The following is a 14,573-nucleotide window of genomic DNA, read 5'->3' on the forward strand; positions in this document are numbered from 1 at the left end:
GATCTTGCTAAGTACCATCATAAGATCCGAATCACTGACTCTAGAACCATAACGGTTATTCAAACAGATGATCATGATAGGTTTGAGCGTATGTTTATAGGCAATCGTCCATGTTAGAGGGTTGGAGAAAAAGAGATTCATGGTGGCTTGGAGAGCTTACACTGTTTAAACTACCGTATAAAAATGCCTACGTATTACGGTACTTAAAGTATTGTATAAAATGCACTAAATATTACGGTACTTAAAGTACAGTAACAGTATCGATGGTAATACGACTACTGTGAAGGTTATTTTTGTCCAAAAAACTTTAAAATGAGAAAAAAAAGACGTAGGCAAAGTTTACGAAAGTTCGGAGTTTTTTTTTCAATTATTCTTAAATTAAGGTATATTTACGATAATTGTAATACGACACCATGAAGATTATTTTGGTAAAAAAATTGCAAAAAATGAGGAAAAATAGTGTACATGAGGTTTATGAAAGTTAAGGGTTTTTTTTTTCCAATAAGATGAAAATTAATATATATTTGTGATAATTTTCCTAAATTAAACCCATAATAATTTATGAGATTGAACAAAGATTTTTTAATTTATGTAGGGTGAAGATCTAAGTTTTGAATAACTCAAAATACAATTTCTTTAAAAACATAATTAATTAGTTGAACAACATTGGAGCATACCATGAAAATTGCTCCCAAGATTAAAGCTTATGGTAAAAATATTTTTTTTGAACCCCAAAGTTTAGGGGTGTAGCCTTCATAATCCAATATCTAACCTCAAAAAGAAAAATAAAAAAATAAAAAAAAAGAAAAAAGAAAAGAAAAAATTAACGTTTCAAGATTGACCAGAAAGCCTCCAATTTTTGAAAGGCAAGATCTAGGTACCGAAGAACTTAAAATACATTGTTTTAATGGAAATAATCATTTGATGATACCTATATAAATCCATATTTGCTGATCGACCTCCCTAATTACTCGCTTGCCCTTGGGAATTTGTACACTATGCTCTACATTAAGGAAAAAGTTTTTATAGAGCTGAGGTTCTTAACAATCAAATTAGTGCCCACCTCAAAAACTTCACCAGAAGAGATTGTTTTGATGTCAAATATCCTCAAATTGATAACATCGACATCAAGATGCATGGACATGAGAAAAAAAAATAGATTTTAAGTTTTAGAAATAATGCATATTGTAACACATTTTTGAATCGTCAATTTTCAAGTTTTTATAGATATGCTCGATCTACACTATTTTTTAAACTTTTAAATTTTATAATTAAAGATGAAATATATTTTATGGCTTTTACAAAGACGTTCGGTAGGACCTGGTTTCTATGAGGCCAAGTTCACATATGTAAAAATGCGGGCCTCCTAATAAATTTATTTTTGAAATGGATTTTGAGACTAAATTTTTAAGGATATGTAATTTCATGGAGATCATGAATATGAATAAATAAATAAATTTTTAAAATTAAAAATAATAATTATAATAATAAAATATTTAAACAATAAATTTTCAACTTTTTTAAATAGAACATTTACTTGCATCCATCTTTAAAATAGATACATAGAAATACGGTCCAACCCGCATGAAACAATTTTTCTTTTCGATATTAAAACAACATTCCTCGACACGATTTAAAGGTGCGCTTTACTTTGATTGTTGCCGCGGCTCAATATAAACCGCACTCACGTGGATTCCAAACTTTAGGGCATGCAATGTTCATTTACTCCCTCGGGAGCATTCTGGCTCCATGCTCCCTTCCTTTATTTGTTTCCCATTTCTCTGTTTTCAGTCATTCAGGAATTCTGAAAGCCAACAAAGTTCAGGAGAAGAGGAAGAAGCTCTCGCTCTAATGGCTTCTTCTTCTTCTCCTCCTCGAAACTCAGAGGGTAATGCTAATAAGGAGAGGAATCGAACATTTGATGCGAAGACGAGGACCATGTGCTGGGAGAAGGCGGACGTCGTCCCCGGAAGGCACCCGGAGAGGTGGCGGAAAGATGCGGCCGGCAACGTCCTGTGCAAGCGGTTCTGGAATTGTACTGGATGCCTCTGCTATGAATATGACCATATAATCCCCTTCTCCAAAGGTCACATAGATTTACCATTGTGATTGTGAGTTGTTTTTTTGGTTTTTGGTTTTTTGTTTTTGTTTTTTTTTGTTTCTTTGTTTTTTTTTCAATTTTTTATGTTTTGGAATTTTAGCTCAACAGTTTGGCTTTCAAGTTGTGTTCTTTTTGTTTTGCAAATTTAGCTGAATACATAAGCTTTAATAGTAAATTCCGTTTTGTTTTTCTCCAAAGTTTAGCTAAGTGATTTAACTTTAAATGCAAATTAGGTTTAATAGGCTAGCTTCGATGGCTACTTCGGGTTATTTTAAATTTTTTGTGTGTTTTTATTCTAGCCTGTTAGTTTTTTTTGCTGTAGTGCTACATGATATCTGTTATGAATATATGACATTTTCTATGAATATGATCACATTATCTCCTTGTCCAAAGTTCAGATACTTCTATATTATTTGCCTATGAATGCAAGATCCTTTTTTTTTTCTTGGGTAAATTTAACTGATTGCAAAGTGGGTTTTTTTGTTGTGCAAATTAACTCAATGAGGTTAGTTCTAATTGCAATTTTGGGTTTTTGTTTTTTGCATTTTTGGCATTGATTTTAGCTATTTAGTCTTCTTCTTTAGTGCTACGAGCATGATCACAAAATCCCCTTCTCCAAAGGTCACATATTTCTCTATCTTTTAGCTAAGATTGCGAGTTGGATTCTTTTTCTTTTGCAAATTTACCTTTAATTTCCCAATAAGATCTTTTTGGCAAATTAATCTCAATATGGTTAGCTTTGGTTGCAAATTTCTTGGAAATCTGTGATTTTTTCCATCTGATTCTGATTATTGTAATTTTGTGTGTGTGTGTTTTTCTTTACTTTGTTTTTGGGTATTTCTGCTTTGAATTTGCCTCAATTCTGAATGGTCTTGTATGTGGCCTTTGCAATTTAGCTTGGTTCTTTATGTTTTGCTTCTTTCTTTTGATCCTGGTTGTTTTGGGTGTTTGTGCTGCAAATTTGACCTCGTGATCTCTTTCTCATAGGTGTTTTTTTTTTTTGCCTTGTTCATATCTCTAATTCAATCATGACATTATATTTTGTTCTTATTTTCTTAATGCATTTTTATGTATTCCTTAGTTCTCTGCAGAAGATTCTGCACTTTTTTTCCTCTCTACTTTTTTTTTATTGAACTTACCCAGGAAAATTTGAATTTCATGTTGGTCCTCTAATGGATGGAGCCACAAATATTGGATTTGATAGTGTATTACCTCTACTTTTCCTTTTTTTTTTTGCCCATGGCTTATAAGCCCCTTTTACCTTGAGAACAAAAGAAAAGAAAAAAGTCAAATCTAAATTCCCAACCTTTATTAACCATTCAATTTAGAATTTTGTTTAAGATTTTGAAATTCAGAACTGTTTTGGCAGGAAGTGAAACTTAAATTTAGATTCATTTATACTGTGAAGTGCATTTGAAATGGTATACTTTTGATTAGAGATTGAACTTGGGCTTGATTGGTTGTTGTTGATTGCAACACTACCTCCCAGGTTCCTTAAATTGAACTTACCCATGAAAACTTGAATTTCTGGTTGGTTCTTTTATGGATCGAGCCACAAATATGGGATTTGATACACTTTTACCTCTAGTTTTCCATTTTCCTTTTCGCCCTTCCGGTGAAGATGGCTTATAAGTCCTTTTTCCCTTGAGGGGGGAAAAAAAAGAAAAGGAAAAAGAAAAAAGTTAGTGTAAATGCTCAAACCTTTATTGATCATTCAATTTAGAATTTTTGTTTGAGATTTTGAAAATCAGAACTGTTTGACAGTAGCTGAAACCTAAATTTGAGATTCATTTATGCTGTAAAATGCATGTAAAATTATTTGCCTTTGATTAGGGATTGAGTTTGGGTTTGATTGGTTGTTCATGAATGCAACAGACCTCCCGGGTTCAATTGCTACGGCTGAACTACCCCACCATACCCCCAAAAAAAAAAAAAAAAAATCTTTTGATAATTTGATTAGTGTCTTTCAAAAATTTGTGTGGAATGTAGTTCAAAAAATTTAGGGAAAAAATACCATTTTGAAAAGATTTTACTAAAGAATTATCATAGTGAGGAGCATTGAGCTGAATTTTGGTAATATTTCCTCTGAAGTTAAGTTACTTGTGGCCAATATTGGGGTATATTGTCCACCGTTTGGTTGCCTGCTCCATTTTGTGATTCAGCCCCATAATTGAGTTGAGCCTAAAATCATGGAATGCTTAAGTTATGTCCAAAACCATGATTTTGAAAGTCATAGCCGCTAACTACTTTTGGGAATTTCTTTAGCTTGATTTCTGAGTAAATTATAGCTACAAGTACAAAAGAAGTGAATAAAGATTCGGAAAAGTGGCTGCATTTGATGAAACATCATCTGATTTATGGTTATAAGTATGGGCATAGGATTTTGACCCTTCATTGAAAATAGATTATTTTGTAAAGGCATGTTTGATTCACATGAAAATATTTTCACGTGAAAGAATTCTCTCATGTGGTTAGGTGTGAGAATAGTTTCACAGCAATTGGTCTCAGTGCATCTTTTCGCACCAATTAATAGCTAATTGGTGCGAAAATATTCCCACACCTAACTACATAAAGGAATTTTTTACTTGAAAAAATTTCGTGAAAATATTATATTTTCATGCCAACCAAACGTGCCCTAAGATTCTTCTTTTCCAGTCACATACCATGTATTGGCTAATCACTATTACTTAAATCCCAATTATTAGCCATCAAAACAAGGAAAATTGAACATATTTGAAGAAAAACTGTTCAAATTGTCTTTTGTATACCTTGTCCTACTTTTACTTTTTGATGGTAGAGCCCATGATATGAAGTACTATAAGTTCAATGATGTATTGTGAGAAAGGGGTTCAAACTTTAAAGATTTTATAGCTAATGGACTCTTACTTATGCTAGGAAGGTCAACAATTGAGGCCATTTTCCTACTTAGCAAATTATTGAGAAGTTCCGGGAGAAGGGAAAAGACTTCCACATGGTCTTTATAGATTTAGAGAAAGCTTATGATCGGGTACTTAGTAATAATAGAAGTAGAAATGAGGAAGTAGTTTAGATTGATGACCAAGAAATACCTAAACGAGAGTATTTTTGTTATCTTAGGTCTATAATTTAGGAAAATAGATAGATTGAATAAGATGTCGCACATGGAACTAGAGTTGGGTGGGCAAAGTGGAGATGTGCAACTGGAGTTTATGTGATCGTTGCATACCAATGAAGCCGAAGGGAAAGTTCTATAGGGCAATTGTGAGACCAACTTTGCTTTATGTGAGAATGTTGGGCTGTTAAGAAAAAATATAGCCATAGGATGAAGTAGCAAAAATGAGAACGTTGGGATGGATGAGTGGCAAGACAAGAAAGGATGGAATTTGGAATGAATATACTCGAGGGAATTTAAAGGTGGCTCCAATAAGTGACAAGATGAGAGAAAGTAGACTTAGGCGTGCTGGCCATGTGCAGCGTAGACTCCATATAGCACCACTTAGGAGGTGCAAGCTGGTTCAAACGGAACGTTCTAAAAGGGTAAGGAGAAGGCCCGAAAGGTCATGGATGAAAGTAACGAGAAAAGATATAGGGACTTATGATCTTACTAAAGGTATGACCCTTTGATAAAACAGAATAGCGTAATAGGATTCGTGTAGCTGACCCTAAATAGTTGGGATAAGGCTCTGATAATAATCATGATGATGGTAATAGCTAATGGACTCCTAAGAATTGGACCCATTTAATCTATAGATTGTAGTGAAGAGGTTAAAATTCAGCCAAAGATGTGTCTTAGTAGTTAGGCTGGTGTGATGCTAGAGGTGAATTCTCATGGAAGCTCAACATAACCATTGTCATCCCCTGATATAAGGGCATATATATTTTGTTATGTTGCAATTTGCGCTACTCATTGTTGACAGAGGTCCTCCAATTGTGATAAGAAGTGACATCAGAGCATTGCCATTCCCTTGTAGGCTTTCGGCATCATGTTAGATACTTGAGGAATTGGATGTTACTTTCCATCATATCAAATAATGGAGGCTAACATGTCCATTAATTTGGCTACCTTTTAGCTCTGATTTCAACTCTTTGATGTAATTGTACTTTGTAATCCTAAGCATAAAGGACCTGATAAATAATGTGGTTACTTTTGAGAATAAGATTTGCTTTTGTGGGAAAATGTAGAAACACTTGACCTTCCTCATGCTACTTAGTTCTTGTTCGTACTATTAGGGGCATGTTAATTCTGTTTTATCCATTTTCCCCAGTTTCCTTTGGAGAGTTTGGATTTGATATGGATGCTGAATTCAACTTGGTAATTGGCTATTCTGCAGGCGGGAAATCCACAGTGGAGAACTGCCAGATTCTTCAGGCCAGAGTGAACAGACTGAAATCAGATAAAGATGGGCTAGAGAAAACTGAATTGGCTAGCTTCTCATGTGATGTCAAGTTCACTGGTATGTATACTTAACAACAAATTTATACTTAAAACTGACTAGATTTCTCGCTCATTGAATTTCTTTTTGGGGTGTATCGTGTTATTTTTCCTTCTATCTAACTTCTTGTGGTACAATGCGATAAACAAACTCCTGCAATGGCTTTCTTGTCTGCTAAAAGTCTCTTGAATCTTGGCTGTAAAATGTAATAATTGGAAACTTCTGATATCCTTGCTTTGTGATTGGTATGTGGCTTGTGGAAATTTATTCGCGATCAAATTCTGCATCGAGCTCTCTCAAGAGATTGATTTGATCTCATTTAAGTCAATATTTAAGACGAATGTGTGAATTATATATTTTTGTTACTAGTTAGACCTGGCAATGCTGACATTTCTTTCTAAGAATCAATACCTTATTAGAGGGTGTTATTAATGTAAATGGCATTTCGATATCTTGGATCGATAATCCATGAGAAATGAGAGATTAAAGACGATGTTTCTCATAGAATTGGAGCTAGTTGATAAAGAGAAAATGTGCTTCTGGAGTCTTATGTGATTCGTCGCATACCGATGAAACTAAAAGGGAAGTTCTATAGGATGTCTGTAAGACCAGCCATGCTTTATTAGACGGAATATTAAGCGGTCAAGAAACAACAAATCCATAGATTGAGTGTAGCTAAGATGAGGATGTTGAGATATATGAGTGGCAAGACAAGGATGGATAGAATTCAGAAATATATTTCAAGGGAACTTAGGGGTAGCTACAATAGGTGATAAAATGAGGGAAAGTAGAACTTAGGTGGTCTAGTCGTGTATATTGTCACCCTAGAGTCTACCTAGAACAACACCAGTTAGGAGAGGTGATTTGGTTCAAGTGGAAGGCTCTAAGAGGGTAAGGGGAAGGATCTAAGGACATGGATAGAAGTAGTGAGAAAATACATGATAATTTATGGTCTGACTAAGGTGGCCCTTGATAGAGCGGAATGTCAAAACATGATACGTGTAGCCGACCCCAAATAGTTGGGATAAGGCTTGGATGACGATGATAAATGCAAATAGACTTTAGGTTATTTCCAGATCTTAAATTAAGAAGCCTCTCTCTCCTAAACAGGAAATATATATGGGGGGCTAATAGAAATGTTTTTCTTGCTGCGGATTTATAGGGAGATATTGGCTTCTATTACTTTCTTCTACAGATCTTCAATCATAAAGCTTTAAGTAGGCCTTATATAGCTTTTGGTGATTTTGAAGACATTTGTTTTAGTATATACTGCAAATATATTTATGCAGCCTTTCTAATTAGGGAGTTTAGAAGTTTAGTATATTCATAATTTCTTTTGGCCTGGTTATGTTGACTTGATTTTTCAAGATATTTTTAGCTATTGGGCTTTTGTGTTGTCTATGCTGCAATAAACAGAACTTGTTGTCATGTAAGTCTGAATTAGTATCAAGGATGGGACGCGTTTGAAGCCTTGATGTTGATTGTAGATCTTCTGTACATAGGAACACTTTATTTACCCTTGCTTGAGAGGAAAACCGATGGTGCAGTTAGAGTTTAGGTTCTTCCTTTTCCTAGGTTGTCTTTTCTTGTAAAGATATACTCTTCATGTAGTGTGTATAAAGTATTAGACCAAATAGGTCACCCAGTGTTGGTCCTTAATGACATTTAAAAAAAAAAAAAAGACATAGGGTTGAGATGAACCATTGTTGCACTTGAAAGTCTGTAATTGTCTGTGGTAGAATACCAATTCGAGTTCACGTCCATTGTCGAGGACCAACAGTGATGGCCCTTTGTGTATGGTATATCATCTGCAATTCTGTGTGTTAACCTGTTCTTTTATGGTAATGTCTACAATACACATGTTTAACTTCGATACAAACAGGTTACAATCACCCCTAGCTATTAGCTAGGAAATCGGGCGCTGGGTTTGCACCATCGACCACGCTCGTTGGACCAGGTCCTTCATTTTACATTGGATGGTTGGGGTGTTTGTGACCTTTGTGTATGGAAGGTAATTGTTTCATTATGAAAGGTAATGGTTTCATTGTATAAAATCTCTTGTTTTATGGATCTTTGGTTGATCAGTTTGTGGTTCGTGGTCCAGGACCCTTGTGTGGCACATATCATACGTTCTAGAGAATTATGAGATTGTGAAGTGAGGATTTGGAAAGCATATAGTGTTGGTGATGCAATCCAGGTTGCAGATATATTGACAAGGAGTTGGTATTGATAAAGTGATATCAAGAACATAGTTGCCCTTTTCTTAGGTTGAGCCTATCAGTATTAGTATTTTATAAATCCATTCTTCAGGTTTTTTTTAATAATCAAGAGATTTTATTTAGGAATTGTTTTTGGCGAGAGTGTTGACTCATGAGCCTGCCCTCTGGTTTTCAAGGTTTTAGGATTCCAAACGCATACCTCATCTATCCTCCTCAAATCCATGAATTTGGAACTCCAAAAACGGTACAGATCTAATGATCTTAGAAGAACTGAAATAAACAGCATAAAAGAACATGATACAATATCAACCATTTTTAGAACTCAAAATTCTTTTCTTTTTTTTGCCCCCATATTCATGATTGTGGCAGTCACAATGATAGACCTGTAGTTTTGGATCCAAATTCCATCTCCAGAATGGACCTTGGAAGGATGGACTAACTACAGTAGGTCTGTTCTAAGACCCATCTAAACCTTACCCTTTTATTAATTATTACAGGTCCATTACTTATCTGTCCTTTCAGTTTGTCTTGATAGTTTTGATACATGTGCACATATGGAAGCAAGTTTGATTTCATATACTTCTGTATGTCAAAGTGTATTAGCTCTTTTAAATTTTCTTAAGCAGCCTCAACTGATGAATGATTGCAGTACAGTGAAGCACTTAGTTTGCAACTTGGTTCTTTGGGATAGCATGCTGTGGGGCCATTACCTTTTGCACACACAGGTCACAGTCACGTCAAGCCGTCTGACGTAACACCAGATGACTGGATTGTGCCATTTCTTTGCCCAAAATTCGAAGGAAATTCTTTTCGGACTGCATGGTCAATAGTACATGACCAGCCTCCTGGTTTCACATCTGACAGCCAAAATGATTGTGACTTTTTTATACCAATGCTGAAGAGTCTTATAGTATATTTGCCCTTGTACTTTTGTGTATTGTAGTGTTCTTATTTTAGTGGAAATGGTTGGAAATTTATTTAGATAGAGAATTGGATGTGATTGAGATGGCTGTTTATGGGGATGTCATCCGACCGGAGCTGCAATGTCGATGTAGAACCGTTGCAGAGATGCTTGGCCAATATAAGTTGAAGAGTCCAATGACACCTGCTTGTGAATTGCCCTACAAAGAAGCATAGTCATCCCCCAAATTCAAGTTCTCTCCCCCTCAATGCTGGAGCGGTGAGTTTATGATTCAAGTTCAGTGGAATCTCCTTATTCGTTATGCTGTTGAGGAATGAGGATATTCCTATGCTGTTCTCCTAAATGAAAACTCTCTCTCTCTTTCTCTCTCAGTCGCACAACAATTGGTCTCTGTTTGATTTATCATCAGCTATCTACATTACTCTCTCTCTCATACACACACAAGAATTGAAGTCTCTCTCTTTGGTTAATTTGGAATATTCTCTCTCTCTCTCTCTCTCCACCCCCTCCCCCCTTTTTTTCTCAAAAGACTGAAGCAGATTCAGTCACTTAGATGAGGCAGCAAGATCCCAGTTTTTAAAACTTGTGGGGCTGAACTGTTTCATTCTCATCCTTCAAATGGATGCTTGTTTGTTTGCAAGATTGTTACTCAAACTAGTGAAATTTTTTCACTCTGTAACCTTTAAAATTTGGTAGTGATGTGGGTTCTGGAGAGAAACCTCCTAGAAACCTTGTGTTTCATTTTTTCACATAAAAGTGGAGTATTAAAATTATTGGATGATTGTTGATTCGTTGACTCTGTTCATTTTGTAAGGATTAACATAATTATTTTGAGATTTCATGATAGTCTAGAATCTTGGACCTTTGAATGCATGAGATGAATTTTTTTTTTTGAAATCAGATGAGTTTCAATGTTCTTAATTGATGATGAACCTACTTGGGTCATCAGAGAGAGATTGTGTCAGGGATCGTGGCTGGATGACATGGGTTAGAGAGAGAGAAAGAGAGAGAGTGTGTGTTAGGGGATCGTGGCTGGAATTTATGGGTTTGAAGTCGAAAAAGAATAAATGGGAGACAGCTAGGCTTAGTGGGTAGGTTGCATGGGCCAGTGCAGTGCGTGTGGGGGAAGAGAGCATGGTTTGAAAGAGAGGGACAGGTATGCGTAGAGGTTAGGGACACAAGGACCAACAGACAGGATCAGGTGTATTTATTGACCCTGCCTATATGCACAGAGAAGAGTGAAATAAAAATGAGAGGTTTTGGAGCTGGAAACAGGCCGGACCAGTCAGGGCTCTAATCATCTTAGGATGTATCGAGTTTCGCCCCCACCTTGATCGGGTCATGAGATATTGGCCCAATTCGCCTCGGTTCTTTTCAGGTTGGGTGGGGCCAAAGAAAATATAAAAGAAGAAAACGCCAAAAAAAAAAAAGATTGGGCTCGGCTGGGCTGAACCTGCCACCTTTGGCCTAACCAAATTTCTTCCGGGCCCTAACCATGGAGCCCTTGGGCACATAGACCTAAACTTTTTAGGGCGGGCAGGCGGGCCGACGTGGCCCATAGCGGGCCTTAAATTTGTGGTTTGGGAGAGAGATGTACTCCTATGATTTGGGGTAGAGAGAGAGGAGCGTATTTCTTGTGGATTGCGGCACATTGAAATGAGACGTTGAAAAGAGGGTTGCGTGCAAAATTTAGAGAGAGAAAAGGTGTGTAAAGGATTGATTGCGTGTTCAAATGACGTGGTCTGTCACTTCTCTCTCCAACTTCTCCAGGAATGCCTCTCACGCTTCTTCCTAAGCCCTTCTATAAATATATTATTAAATAATACCCAATTATTAATATCGATTTAAAAATAACTATAAAATTATAAAAGGTCAATTGAATTCTTAAAAATAATTATTTAAAAACAATATTTTTGCGTCCCCCATTTCCATTTGCCCTCTGCCCTTGTGCACTCGGCGCTCAACTTTGTCTAGACTTGCACTTGTAGATGTCGAATTTGCCCTTGGCTTTTTGAGAAAATAACATGTGTCCTCCGTCATGCCTAGTGTGAGATCTTGATATGGATCAGGGTTTCAAACACAAATCTGGATCATAATTGGATTAGGAATTGGTGGGAGTGGTTTTGTTCCAATGTAGGAAAAATTGGGCGGTTCAAATTCTAAATGCTTGGCTAGCCCGGTTGAATTGGAACCGGCCTGCTGTTCTCGATTTTGGTCGGTTTTGGTGAACTGATCGGATAGTTTAAAAAAAAGTATGTAAAATCCCAAAAAACAAGGAATTTTGGTTGTAATGTATTTTTTTAATGTTTTTCATTATTTTGGAAATGATTGGAAATTGTTTTAGCAAATAATATGTTTTTTTTTACATTTTCTCATTTTTTTAAAAAAAATTCAAAATATCCTTGGGCACAAATAGATTCTTTAAAATCTAAATTTTTTCATTAATTTTCAACTTGTTTTGTTTAATCATGTTTTAAATATATTTTTTATATTTTATTATTATCAATTTTTTTGTATTTTTTGTCGAGCGTGGCCTTAATGAAGAGAGTAATCAATTCATAAGATTCAAGTGTGCCACGCAAGAGCCATGAAGTGAGACAATTATCTTAGGTAAATTCATTTTATTTCATAGCGATGACAGTTTTTATTAATAATCTAGTAAAAGCAATTTATTATTATTGCGATAAAAACTTTCGTGAGGAATGGGCTACGGCCACGATGGCAGGCTGCCAAAACTGGACATTTTGGGTTCCATTCTTATTATAGGTAGATGACTTCTTTCTTGTTGAATTGCCCCCAAAATAAGAAAGTTTTTTTTTTATGATAAGACTATATATAAACCTAAAAAGAAAATTAATAAGACAATATATAAACCTAAAAAGAAAATTATTAATCATTTCAAATTGAAGTGAACCATGTCACTTTCAGCTCTAAATCTCCACAGGGCAGATGAGAAGAAATTTGCAAGTAGTGGATGATTGGACATGTGAATTAGAGCAGTTACATATGCTTATATAAAAAGACCATTTATTTTGAACATTAGGACGTTACAATTATTCTCAACCATTGGATTTCATAAAAAATTGGCATCCATTTTTAAAAAAAAATTTGTTTGGATTTATTGACATTTATGTGAATTGTTTATCCTTTATAATTTGAATTCATGCTTAGTAGTTTTAATACAAATATAATGAATAATATATATGAAGTTCTAAGTATTTGATAAACTCCCAATTAAAGAGACAAATACGATGATAATATTTTGACCAAACTTCCTAATAACATGCCAATAACAATAATGAATTGTATACTATAAGATTGTGTACTTTTTCTAAACAAATGTCACAATCACATCTAACTGTTGGATGTAAAATGACAACTTGGGGTATGCCACAAAATTTGGAAAGTTGTATATTAAATTTTATACCAAGTCAACTCCACACTTCCAATAGCTCAATGTCATATGTAATTGGTAATGGTAAATTCGACCTCTTTATACCAAAAATAAATATTCGTTTATATATTTTTGGCTATCTCATGCATAGCGATTTCAAATATAAAAAAGGGTATGCCACTCTAGAAAGGAGAAGAAATGAAATTAGAGGCCATTAAAAAGGAGACCCGTTTTAAGGTAAATTAGGATTGAAAAGATGACAATTTGGTTATATTTTTTTCTAAAAAAATTCACCTTTTGATACTCTCCAAGGATTCTCATGCATATAAAATTTTTACATGTTCTAGGGTAATGTGTACATAAAATTTATATACGCTCAAAGAACAACAAGTGTCAAATCTTAATCAAACAACAAGAAACTAACAATAATATCTCTCTTTTTTGACATGAATAACAAAATTATCTTTATTTACTTCAACACATATTATAAAAAAGGAAAAAGCTAACAAACACTTGCAGCTATAATGAATAGCAATATTGGTGAAATCCAAGCTATTAGATCTTCATCTAGTGGTTCAAAATGCAGGCATATGTACTACAAAACTAGGGCCTACAAGAAAAAATATAAAACAAATATTTTCTAAAATATAAAATAACTAAAATATCCCAGAAAAATGATGGGGGTATTGATCATTTTAAATTCTTGAAAGTATTTTATTTACAGTTTTATGTGATGCACAATAGTATTATACCCAAAATTTCATCATAATCTGATTTATAGAAAAAATATTAAAGTTCAAATAGTTATATCTATTTTGAACCACCCGACGAAGATGTGACAACTGAGATTCCATCTATATTACTATTCATTATAGCTGCCAGTGTTTGGTAGCTTTAATATATAAAGAATGTGTCCTAGTTACCAAGACAGTAACCATGCCACATATGAGGAATAAACCATACCAAACCTACTACATTTTATTACATTAAGAACAGAAAAACCAAAATCCTTCACCCAATTGTTCTATGCTTATGCCAAAATACAACACATAATATGCAGCTAACCTATTTGTACACGTTGTTTTGCCAAAAAATCTACCTTTGAGTTTCTTTCTCTCTTTTGTTTTTTTTGAAAGAAGTTATCGAAGTTTTATTGCTGAAAAAAGGTTACAAGGAGGTTACATCACTGCTAACAACAATGGAATCCATAATTACTCCCTTCTTAGCTAGACTATCTACTAAGGCGTTAGCCTCCCTATAAACATGGTTAAAGGATAAGGTCAAATTAACCACCAAATCTTTTACCTAGCACCAAATCATCCTTAGCTCCCAATGTACTTGTTGTACTCCTTTACACCATCTAATCACATTATGCCAATCTCCTTCCACCATACATATGGCTCCCAAATTTTTTGATTTAAAAAGCTTTAAACCATGAAGTAAAGCAGTGAATTCAGCACAATTAACTGTAGCCACACCAATTAGACCTGCATAACAAAAAATAATTAACTCATTCCAATCTCTA

General features: G+C 34.7%; 1 protein-coding gene across 9 annotated transcripts; it reads left to right on the plus strand.

Annotated features, from left to right (window-relative positions):
* Positions 1-1,625: 1,625 nt before the first annotated feature.
* Positions 1,626-10,493, plus strand: LOC18434721 (HNH endonuclease domain-containing protein). Of its 9 annotated transcripts, XR_016043373.1 has the most exons (4): positions 1,666-2,086; positions 6,412-6,534; positions 8,396-8,524; positions 8,618-9,695. XR_016043373.1 is itself a non-coding variant. In XM_088850423.1 (3 exons), the coding sequence occupies exons 1-3, from the start codon at positions 1,750-1,752 to the stop codon at positions 9,387-9,389; spliced, it is 468 nt and encodes a 155-aa protein (XP_088706549.1). In that variant the 5' UTR covers positions 1,626-1,749; the 3' UTR covers positions 9,390-10,493. The 9 variants fall into 9 exon arrangements, 8 of the variants coding, with proteins under 8 accessions (XP_088706549.1, XP_020523267.1, XP_088706545.1 ...); XM_088850423.1 differs by lacking the exon at positions 8,396-8,524 and having other exon boundaries at positions 1,626-2,086; positions 9,382-10,493; XM_020667608.2 differs by lacking the exons at positions 8,396-8,524; positions 8,618-9,695 and adding an exon at positions 9,715-10,493 and having other exon boundaries at positions 1,654-2,086.
* The last annotated feature ends 4,080 nt before the right edge of the window (positions 10,494-14,573 follow it).

Source organism: Amborella trichopoda, chromosome 10 (genome assembly GCF_054954075.1).
Source record: "Amborella trichopoda isolate Santa Cruz 75 chromosome 10, AtrichopodaSantaCruz75HAP2 v2.0, whole genome shotgun sequence".
NCBI classification, from domain to species: Eukaryota; Viridiplantae; Streptophyta; class Magnoliopsida; order Amborellales; family Amborellaceae; genus Amborella; species Amborella trichopoda.

What these genes read in the sequence shown, in the direction of transcription:
- LOC18434721 (XM_088850417.1), top strand. Translation starts at nt 1,750, where the DNA reads ATGCTCCCTTCCTTTATTTGTTTCCCATTTCTCTGTTTTCAGTCATTC. An exon ending in TATAATCCCCTTCTCCAAAG is followed by an intron (nt 2,087 to 6,411) that starts GTCACATAGATT and finishes GCTATTCTGCAG; the next exon opens with GCGGGAAATCCACAGTGGAG. An exon ending in ATGTGATGTCAAGTTCACTG is followed by an intron (nt 6,535 to 9,457) that starts GTATGTATACTT and finishes TTGCACACACAG; the next exon opens with GTCACAGTCACGTCAAGCCG.